At 51.2% G+C, this 10,251-nt stretch overlaps 4 protein-coding genes across 4 annotated transcripts; 1 reads left to right on the forward strand and 3 right to left on the reverse strand.

Moving 5' to 3' along the window:
* Positions 1 to 3,202, reverse strand: SPPG_03061 (uncharacterized protein). Its single transcript, XM_016751346.1, has 2 exons — positions 2,795 to 3,202; positions 1 to 2,613 (listed from the first exon to the last, which is right to left on the reverse strand). Exons 1-2 carry the CDS (start codon positions 2,916 to 2,918, stop codon positions 137 to 139), a joined length of 2,601 nt encoding a protein of 866 aa, XP_016609286.1. The 5' UTR covers positions 2,919 to 3,202; the 3' UTR covers positions 1 to 136.
* Positions 3,203 to 3,477: 275 nt separating this feature from the next.
* Positions 3,478 to 4,923, reverse strand: SPPG_03062 (uncharacterized protein; the record flags this gene model as incomplete). The annotated part of the gene is made up of 4 exons (XM_016751347.1): positions 3,478 to 3,822; positions 3,932 to 4,414; positions 4,558 to 4,772; positions 4,905 to 4,923. 4 exons carry the CDS (start codon positions 4,921 to 4,923, stop codon positions 3,478 to 3,480), a joined length of 1,062 nt encoding a protein of 353 aa, XP_016609287.1.
* Positions 4,924 to 5,997: 1,074 nt separating this feature from the next.
* Positions 5,998 to 7,586, forward strand: SPPG_03063 (uncharacterized protein). Its single transcript, XM_016751348.1, has 3 exons — positions 5,998 to 6,730; positions 6,817 to 7,239; positions 7,321 to 7,586. Exons 1-3 carry the CDS (start codon positions 6,319 to 6,321, stop codon positions 7,416 to 7,418), a joined length of 933 nt encoding a protein of 310 aa, XP_016609288.1. The 5' UTR covers positions 5,998 to 6,318; the 3' UTR covers positions 7,419 to 7,586.
* Positions 7,587 to 8,840: 1,254 nt separating this feature from the next.
* On the reverse strand, positions 8,841 to 10,228 carry SPPG_03064 (uncharacterized protein; the record flags this gene model as incomplete). The annotated part of the gene is made up of 5 exons (XM_016751349.1): positions 8,841 to 8,980; positions 9,050 to 9,232; positions 9,317 to 9,652; positions 9,733 to 10,083; positions 10,153 to 10,228. The coding sequence occupies 5 exons, from the start codon at positions 10,226 to 10,228 to the stop codon at positions 8,841 to 8,843; spliced, it is 1,086 nt and encodes a 361-aa protein (XP_016609289.1).
* Between the last annotated feature and the right edge of the window lie 23 nt (positions 10,229 to 10,251).

The raw sequence follows: 10,251 nt of genomic DNA on the forward strand, positions 1-10,251 counted from the left end.
CAGGTCGACCTCAAGACTTTCGCCAGGCAGCGAGGGGCAGGTTGCCGTTGGAGGGCTGGGAAAACGCCGTAGAAAGGCGTGGTGGGAAGCGAGATATCTCCCCGCTTAAACTGGGAGCTGATTTCGGATCCAACACTCAACAACCGAACCCGCAAAACGCGGCGCCTTCCACAGGTGCCTCAAGATCTAGCGTGAACGATGCTTGAGTCTCCTCGGGTGGTGACCAGACAGATTGGACATTGCGTGAGTCGTGAAGTGTAGATGGTAGCTGGGAGTGAACGGGGTTGTCCCACAGATAGTCGTCCAAAGCGTCGGTGGGTTGTGGCGGTTGCTGTTGCTGATGCTGATGCTGAGGACGAGGATGGTGCGGCTGCGGCTTTTGAGGTGAAACCACCTGAAGATGCTCCTGCTGCTGATACGGATCGATCTGGGGTTGGTGTTGGGGCATCTCTGAAGTGTAAAATCTATGCAACTGCTGTTGCTGTTGTTGCCGCACAGAAATCAGCTGTTGCAGGTAGTGCTGAAGTATCGGCTTCGTCGCTACCGGCGGGACGCTTTCGAGCAAGTGGCGAGTCTTGTGCATACTCGCCAGCAGGGACGCCTGGACTCTGCGCCAAGTCTGCCAATCGTGGTTCATCGCGTGGTCGCTTTGGTGGCAGTTGAAAGCTTTTATCCAGCTGTTTAAGCTGCAACTCAGCTTGCGGAAAACTCCAATGCAGACCTCAAGCCCGAGCCAACACAGGAGAAAGCGTTCCCTCTGGCATGACTCGTCTGCCGTCCCTGTTCGGCTGCCATACAGCAACGCCATGCTGTCCAAGATAGATTGGACTGTCGTCACTGCTGTATCCCATTCGCCTGCCGTGATTACCGTCCGCTTCTGGTCGGCCACCAGACCTTGTAGTTTGGAGCTGCCGTGGTGCGGTATTCGCAGTCCGTTCGCCTGATTAGGTTCGTAAACCATAGCTTCTGTCTCATGCTTCTCCGGAATCAATCTCAGATAAAGCATCTGGAACAAGAGCTGCCGAGTTTGTCCAGTCACATTGTCCGTGTGGCTAAGAGCTTGAGCTTCCATGCTCATATTGAAACGTTGACGGATATTCGCCATACTCGGTGGCATTGAACGTATCTGGGGAGTCTCGTCAATGTGGGTACCGTGGTTTGTGTCAATAATACATGCGGCCAAGAGACAGATTTCGGTGGTAGCAACGAACGTACTCAACCGCGAGGCATACACTGACTCTGGCACCATTTTACGATGCTGGAGATCATACTTACTTGACAAAGAACCTTTTTGTTGCGCGCAAAGTGCGGCATTAGCCGGCCTCGGTTCCATGGCAGACAAGAGGATCGTTGGGGACAAGCCGGACACAATGCGACTGTATAGCGAGAATACGACGCACGTCCACCAACAAAAGTTTACCAGTTCGCTCTCGACGTCCTCCTGAGAGATGGACCCGCGCCGGTGTGCAGAAGCTAAAGTCGGGGTATTGGCTGGATGCTGCTGAGAGCTTTGAAGGGGGTATTCTTTGCGCAAGTTTTGCGCGAGTGTCCACGCCAAATGGATTATCCCTTGCATTTCTTGCATGTTCTTTGGCGAACCGGCTGGTACTAGCAATCGCTGAAAGATGACGATAAGGAGGGTCTGCAGCATCTCGAGCGATAAGCAGGCGTCGACACGGATATAGATCGCTTCCAGGGCTATTGAAAAGGCTCGCTCGCACTCCCCGTTGCATTCGGTGGAAGAATGTGGAGCCGCAGACTCGTCATCCCTGCATGTGCCGATCGCCTGCCGCCAGCACGAAGCCGCGGCCAACACAGCCAAAGTGAGAGGCCCCGGGGAGGACTGCGTCGCTTGCGATTTGTGGAAAAGGGTTTTGTTCACCAGGTAGGAGAGGGGATGGAACAGGAAGAACGTCTCAATAAGTTGGAACGTCTCCGCTCCGTCTAGAGTCTTGAGATCCTGCTGTGCTGTTTCCCAGTTATGAGGGCACGGCGAGGTATGTGGCATTGGTTCGAGCGTGTTAGATAACTCTTCACCCGAACTGTGCAGCTCCGGGGAGGTACGGCAGACCGCTCTGTTCTTCTGCGCCAAGTCTAGGTGAGGACGAAGCACCACGCGGAGCAGCCGTCGGGACAGAGCCAAGAAACAAACATGATGGTGTCCGCCACCTGGAACTGAGAGGGAATTGGGCGACCAGGTCTTGCGCGATTCCGTCGGCATAAGCCAGGGTTGTCGCGAGTCTGGGGAAGAAAATGCAATCATATCGGGGATGCTCCGGAAAAGATCTTCGTCGCCAGAGTCTCGGACCGACAACCGGGGACTGGCGTGCGGTATTGGCAAACGATTTGGTGTGCCTACTGGTTGGGGACTAGGAAAATCCGCAACAGGGGAGGTTGTGGTGGAGCTGGGAGGAGTAGACTCCAAGATACTGCTCAAGTCAAGGTCAATTGGCATAGCAGCATGTCGAGGATCAGCGCGAGGAGTACGAGTATGGCCAGATCTCGCGGTGCGGCCGTTCTGCGGCTTCGAGCTTGGGCGACCTAGCTTCTGTCTCGGAACATAGATGCATGTTTTTGAAAGCACTCGACATCGATCACATCCTTCAATTTGACCTAAAAACGTTGTGCGCGAAACGGTTAGCCATCTGACGTGTCAGCAGCAGGCAGAATGTTCCAGTTTTCTTGCTGGTTTACTCAAAGCCAAGATCCTCACAGGAGTGCTTAGCACCTTTCGCCAATAAGAGTAGTTTGCGCCCATGTTCTACACAATTTGGGATGTCTCATGCCAGCTTACCACTGCATCGAATTTTACGCGCACGACAAGCCTGGCATGCGCTGCGTAGAGGGGGACCGCTGGCGATAGTTGCTCTTCCCGACGAGACACAAGCGGTAAAGAAAGACGAACAGTTGGCCGTCATCGTTACATTAAGGAATATGCGCAACTCGAGTATGCTGTCGTTCTAGGAGGAGGATGAGCGCGACGGTCGTCAGTGTTGTGTGCAAGGGCCTGCCTTGACAGTGGAATTAACTTTTGTTGAAAGTGAGCGTAACCGCCGTGGGGCATCTGGAGGGGGGCGGGGGGATGCAACAACTGGACGTCACATTTTATTTCGTTTCGCTGGCCGCCCCAGCTATATACGCCTTCCAGCCTTTGGTCTTGCGGGAGCGGCCAATTTCCTTCGATCCAAGCGAGCCATTTCGACGTTGGCTGTCCTAATGTGCTGATATTGAGGGGTTAACAAACGCTCCAACACGTAGTAGTTGTAAGGACCAGCTTTTCGGAATATCGGAACCTTGGGAGGGACTGCGCTTCCTAAGCACATGGTCTGCTTGAGGGAGGGACTGCGCGTCCTAAGCACAGTGTCTGCTTGCGTAAGCGACTTGGGTGCAGGCAGCAGTTATCCTCGGGTTGACCGAACACCACCTGGCAACATCTTGTGTGCTTCGCCTGTCCGCTTCAACCAGGTTTCATCTTCTTCAGCTGGCGTATATCCGGCCACCGGCTGCCACGATTCGCGTGTAGAGCTCGTTCCAGGTTATGCATCGAAATGGCGCCTGAAACCGCGTCCCAGCAACTTGATCTGTTCCTCTAGTTTCTTTCTCCTGCTTCGGTACGTCATCTGCAGGAGGCTGGGATGTCGAGGAAGTGGCTGGCGGGTAGGAGGTGGTCGCTTCGAACGATGTTGACCAAGGCGTATTCGAGCATGCGCTCATGACACAACAGGCGACCGGGTGCCGCGAGTCCAAATAACGCAGGTCAAAGTCAATTTGTGCTTGGACAACTGTATCCAACGCAACACGTATAGAGCTCGGTAGGTGTACCTATGTGTCAGCACAAAGGAAAGCTCAAAATACAGGTCAAGGGAGTTTGCGTAAAAATCCTTTGGCGATTCTGTTGGATCCTTCCGCATGAGGCGATGCAATCACTTACCGTCTCCTGAAGTTCCATCAACGGTGATTGCGCTTGCTCAAATCGGAACTCGACCCGCCGCAAATCGAGCGCTAACCCGACCCCAATAGCTTTCACGTAGCTCTCCTTCAATGCCCAAAGCTGTGCGAATCGATGCAGCTTCTGCTGCTCTTGAGTCAGTCGCTCCCCTTGCAGAATAGGGTTAATATCAGGTGCACATATGTCAGCGCGACCGCTGCAACTGCTAGTACGACACGTCTCAGAGCATTTTGGCAGCGTTTCTCTCAGTCCTGCAGAGCTGTCGAGTCTTCCATCTCCGTCATGGTGACTGCGGCTGCCGTGAATATACGCCCACTCTGCCTCGGTAAACACTTCGTCGAAATCCGCCAGATACTCGTCTACGGGTTCGTCCGATGGGTTGTCTACTGACGATACGTCAACTCCCAACTGCTTTGAAAAGCCCGCGGCTATTACAACCCAGTCTCCATGGTGCGACACGTTGAACTGTAAGAAAGGCACGCGTGGCAAAAACTGACAATCCAGTTAGCAACGGCAGTAGAGTGGTCGAGTACGTTTGACACAGCTCAGATAGAGTAGACTGATCCGCAAAGGGTTGACACAAGGTACAGACTTCGATATGCACTTACTAAGAAGGGTTTTTCATGCGCATCTCTGCTGATATCGATGTCGTACCAGCAAGAATGAAGTGACAGATCTGGGAAGCTATCTTGAGAAGCAAGGAGGGCGATTACTGCAGTACGTGCCAAAAGTTGACCAATGAGAGCTCTACACGCATCGATCCGGAACCTGTATCGCTTGACCCGCTCTTGCTCTGCTGGAGGCAGTAGACGTAGCAATTGATCTGTGAACTACCAAATAAGAGGATTTTGCGGAAATCTGAATGAGTACGCGCATGCCCTTGTGAAGTCAATGAAGGACAACAAAAGGCAGTACAGCAAGCGGATGCGGGAAAGGATCACTGTTAAGAGGTTACCTTGTCGCTCGGTGACCATGATGGAACGTAAAATGACCAGCGCAGTGTGCTATCTCCAACCCGGCTGCTCGTATTATGAGTCGATACTGGGATCATATTGTTGGTGAGAACTTGAAGCTGAAGACGGAAACTTGCCACATTGGATTATGGACATTTTACAATTGGTTTATAACTGGACAGCTGGGACTACATGTATTCTACCTGCAGTTGAAGAACAATTTTGGCTTTCCATTAGAGTACCAGTGCCCCGGTTGCGACGGATGCACACGCCAATCAACGGTTGAAAAGAAACGGCGAATTTCACTGAAGGTTCACTTTACACCCGCGGGATGTAGTTGCAATCACCTGGGTTATGCAATGCACCAAACGTATTATTGGCGCCTATTGTCGGCCACAAATCGTCGCCCGGTGATTAGAAACTGTAACAGTTGCGATGTGAGAGAATCTGGTCTTCTTCGGCAACTTTCTTCATCCCGCCAGGAATTCAACCTCCTTCGGCAATTCAGGATTGTCTGTATCTATAGTACTTGTTAAATATATTCCTATAGATCTCTCTGCAAAAAGCCGCCGTCATGGACAAGGCTGACAGGTACGTCGATCGGAATTGAATGCTAACGTAATCAGACCTAATGAACGCGCGCCGGGGGAACGGTGCGGAAGGCGCCAACAATGTAAATCACCGGCGGACCCACGACGTGGCATGGCTACAACTACCAAACTGTCGGGACCGGATCGGAGCGGAGACTTCTCGGTAATCTCTCCAGAAAGGGTTATTATGGCTTCTTTCCAAAAATGAGTGGTAGATTGCCTCATCCGCATTTCATGTTCATGGATGCTGCGGACTCCTCATGCTTGCGTAATGCGTCGGGCATTTGATGGCTTTGGGAGTCGTGCGCGATGAACCACAAAAGTCCCCGGACTTGTTGGGATTCAGCCAACCTACTTTGAGCGGAGCTTTACAGCCATTTCCCTCCTTCTGTAGGTATTCTCCGCTGATTTTCGGCGGAGGCTTGGCATACATATCTTTTTTGTTCACAAAGTCGCCGTCGCTTCCCGCCGAGTTGAACCTGATGTACATTCCGACCGTTCTGAATGCAATACCGCCGTATCTCCGCCCACCGTGTGCGCCTCAACAGAAGCGACGGCCCACCGGAATGAGAGAAAGAGCCCGCTTGCAGTGGCCGACCGGAGCGGACAGGCTGGCATCCGCAATGGCGTGTGTTATCCAACCTACGACTGCTGGTGACTCTCCATGACCGCTAGCTTGCGGTATATCCCATTTTCTCTGCTGGCTGACTGCTACAGGATACCCAATTATATAAAAGAGGAGCATGTCTCTCACGAAGACTCTCTCAGCCATTTCTCAGAGTAAGCCCACTTGCCCACCTCCCTGCATTGCTTAAAGATCGGCAGCATGAGTCCTATACTGTATCAAGACACCCTGCCTGCAACTTCATCGGCCAAGGCCAACTCCAGTGAATCCACTGCTCGCCCTCCGGTCCCAGCTAGCGATGACAACCTCATCCTACCCGTCGAGACCCAGAACCTCATCGAGTCCGAGGTGCAGAATCTGAAGCATGCGACTCACATTCGTTTCAACCCAAGACGCTTTCTTGGTTTGAGCGAACCTGAGATTGAAGAGAGTATCCGTCAACTGAGGAAAGACTTTGACTCTCTTCCCACTGATAACTTTGTTCCCAGCAACTGGAGCCGGTATCGAACCTACTCGCGCGCCATTGTTCTTCCTTGGGAGAAGCCAATGCGTGTCCGGTATCTGCCGCCCTACCTTGACGAGAACGGCAACGAGGAGGTTCCGTATAATCAAGGTTCCGTACCAGTTGGAAGTTGGGGCTTGTCGTTTGCCATTTATGTAGCTAAAACCAATTTGCTGCTCTTCTCTGACACGCAACAGGCGCATTCAATGTGGACTGCAGCAACGTCCGTCGCTGGTACAGCCCCATCACAGAGTCCATTAGGAACCTCCCTCTCCTCAATCGAATGATTCTAATGGATATTGCCCTCTGTGACTGGTCAGAGGACGAGCTTCGCCACCCGATCTTGGTCGGAATCCACTTTGTCAAGACGGCTCCAAACCCATCTTGGCCAGTGGGCATCAACACTCCGAACGCCCTGCACCAGGACGGCCACAAGTTTTCGTTCGTCCACATGGTTCGCAGAAAAAATGCGGCAGGTGGCGAGAATGTTGTCGCCAAACCAGAGCACGCCGACAAGCACCCCTCCACGGTTCCGGCCAATGACATTTTCACCACGTTTACGTTGGAAGAACCTCTCGATAGCTTTGCGGTCTATGACGACAAATGCACCCACTATGCAGGTATCGTTCGGTGTTGTGTACAGAGGTATTTTCTCAAGGAAAGAACGTGCGCTCATGTTGAATGGGTCGGTTCATTCAAAGGTGCCGTTTTGCAAGCCGAGCCCGGAGACAAGCCCACCGAGCGCAGCGTTTTCATTTTGGATGTCGAGCCCATGGTCGCTGCGGTCTGCCCAATCTAGTATTCTTTTCCCAAGTCCTCTTTGAATTCGTTTTGGTTGTTTAAAATCCGTTTTGTCCATAGATCTCTTGTATCTTGTATCATCAAAGTATTTCCATAAAACAAATAGACATTATGTCGCACGATCTTACAAGAGCCCTTGCTCTAGAGAAGTGCCTCATCATCAAACGTCACCGCCTTCATATACATTTTTGAGTTATTTCGTTTTGCTTGCGGCCGAAGGATACCATTTCACCTCTCACTTCGCAATCGTCGCATGCTAACGGCAGAGCAAACATTCAAGTTTAGTTGTTTCCTACTTTTCACACTCTATTTGTCGTGACTAGCCGAGCCCTATGTCAAGTTAATAACTTGGCACCTTGTTTTTAGCTGGTTTGCGACTTTTAAATCACCATAATGGTTCTATTAAGGTGCCTATTAAGGTGCCTTGCAAAGTCAGCATAACTGCACTAAAGTACACTCTGCTCTGCTGTTACTGTCCGCCGTTGTGGTCAGGCAACCATTTTCCGAATGATAATATCATAGTTTCTCCAGTCCATTGACGAACAAAGCAATGCTTCAAGCCGTCTCCGCTGGCTCGGCCCTGTATTTGGAATCGGTGCTGGGCAACTATCCCCTCGGCTCTGTGCGCCAGTCGAGCAAACTACTGCGCTCACGTCTTCTCTAGTGGGAACGAAACCAGTAGAACAGGACAGAAGGCTGACTTCAGATCATCAAGAAAGTCATCTACAAGATAACAGCCGTCTTTTTAGCACCTCATTTGGTACTGTGGAGTCATGGCAAGGTGTCTGCCTGCCTTTAAACGTGCCTCCAAAGTCAGCTTAAAGTCGTTATCAGCCATCTTTCTGGCACCTCGTTTTTAATTGGTTTGGGGACTTTTGACTGAAGAGAAGGTGTCTTGAGCCTTCAAAGCCGGGTTACCCTTCGGGCCAAGTCCATGAAAAAAAGCGGATGGTTTGGCTGTTGCCACTTTTTCGGTCATGTCTTTGGGGCTGGTGCAGGGAAAGCAATCCCTCGTCTCTATGGTCCAGTCAATCCCCCGCCTCCATCGAACGTTTGTGTGTGCAGAGATATGATGACACCCTTCCTGTACGCCATTGCGGTGCTACCGGTGATTCTTTTGGATTTGAGTGTTGTTGCTTGCACCGAGATTAGACTCGCGGGAGCTGGAGACTTCACTCTATAGCCAAAAGAGGTGGTGTTTGTCTCCATTGAAGGGAAGGAAGCTGGATGTAGTTATGCTACTATTCCGATTGAGGCTTAACAGTTTCTTTTTCAAACGCAGTTCATAGATACATAAATATCTAAACAGTCTTGGTACCCCGTCACAGGCCTATAGAGTCTATATCATGTGAAAAGTTCTACCTAATTCTATGGTATCTGCCAGAAAACGTAAAGGGAAGTATCCTTTTCCTACTGCTATCTATTGCTGTCCAGAATTATGCACGAGCCCAAAGAAATGGGAGGTAGAATCCGCCAATAAGTCACCGGGAGCGCCAATCTCGACCACACGGCCAGCATCCATGACGATGATCTTGTCGTAAGACATGATCGTGTTCACCCCTGCGTGGGACGGGATAGAACGATGAGAAATGTTACTGAAAACAAATCTTTGTCAGGGAGAATACATACGATGAGCAATCGTGACCACGGTGCAGTCTCCAAACTCGGTTTTCAAGGTTTCTTGTATGAGGGCGTCTGTGTCGTTGTCGACGGATGCGGTAGCTTCGTCGAGTATGATGACTTTGGAGTTGCGCAGGATTGCACGGGTCAGGCAAACAAGTTGCTTTTGTCCCACCGAGAAATTGTCGCCGGCTACCCTCATTTGTAGAAAAAGTGTAACTGGATGAGGGCCCATTTCATTCCTGGCTAGCCAGTACGGCTCGGACATTACATTACCTTCAGTAACAGTGGCATCCAACCCTCCATCCATTTCCTTCACCAGAGATTTCAATCCCACTTTCTCCAGGGCGGACCACAGCTCCTGATCGGTGGCTTTGCTGAATGGGTTGAGATTTTCCCGCAGGGTGCCGGTAAACATGAACGCTTCTTGTGGAATGATGGACAAGCGTTCGCGAAGAGTCGCCAAATCCACGCTGGCAATGTCAACGTCATCAATCTTTATGAAGCCATCCGTACCCTCAACATCAGCTTGATTGAAATCGGACTTTGATATCTCGACCATACGTAGCAGAGCAAGGGCTAGGGAAGACTTTCCTGCTCCAGTACGACCAACTAAAAGAAATGGAAGAGGAAAAAGTTATTGATAATGTAGACGTAAGCTGGACTGCTACCTGAAACTTGCTTATACATACCAATCCCCACTTTCTGTCCACCGTCAATAGCAAATGTGAGGTTCTTCAAAACGAGGTCCATGCCCTCCCGGTAACGCATATTGACATTCTGGAACTCAATTCTGCCGTTTTGGGGCCACTCTTTGAGATCGCGTTGCGATTGAACGTCCTTTTCCAGTGGAAGGCTGAGATATTGTTTGAGCCGCTCCGCGTCCACCAGCTGTGTTTGCAGGTAGCCAAGTTTGGTCATCATGAGCGCAACCTCCTGCATAATGGCGAGGATCGTCGATACGGCAAGAGCAACAGTCGAGGGGGAGAGCCGTTCGACGGAAACAACGGCAAAGACAGCGCTCGCGAAGACAACCAATGTTGCTGGTGGAGAACGAGAGAAATGGTAAGTCACCTACCTCTGAACCGGAGCCTACCGACGGCGACACTTACAGACGATGGTGATCCAAAGGGAGAACCACCTGTTCGCGTAGTAGAACATGATCAAGGCCGCCTGCTGCCGGTCCATGTTGAGAGCATTCTGCTCGGAAT

The sequence above is a fragment of the Spizellomyces punctatus genome, assembly GCF_000182565.1.
Source record: "Spizellomyces punctatus DAOM BR117 chromosome Unknown supercont1.5, whole genome shotgun sequence".
NCBI classification, from domain to species: Eukaryota; Fungi; Chytridiomycota; class Chytridiomycetes; order Spizellomycetales; family Spizellomycetaceae; genus Spizellomyces; species Spizellomyces punctatus.

What these genes read in the sequence shown, in the direction of transcription:
- SPPG_03061 (XM_016751346.1), bottom strand. Translation starts at nt 2,918, where the DNA reads ATGACGGCCAACTGTTCGTCTTTCTTTACCGCTTGTGTCTCGTCGGGA. An exon ending in GCGTAAAATTCGATGCAGTG is followed by an intron (nt 2,614 to 2,794) that starts GTAAGCTGGCAT and finishes CAACGTTTTTAG; the next exon opens with GTCAAATTGAAGGATGTGAT.
- SPPG_03063 (XM_016751348.1), top strand. Translation starts at nt 6,319, where the DNA reads ATGAGTCCTATACTGTATCAAGACACCCTGCCTGCAACTTCATCGGCC. An exon ending in GGAGGTTCCGTATAATCAAG is followed by an intron (nt 6,731 to 6,816) that starts GTTCCGTACCAG and finishes GACACGCAACAG; the next exon opens with GCGCATTCAATGTGGACTGC. An exon ending in CAAATGCACCCACTATGCAG is followed by an intron (nt 7,240 to 7,320) that starts GTATCGTTCGGT and finishes GTTCATTCAAAG; the next exon opens with GTGCCGTTTTGCAAGCCGAG.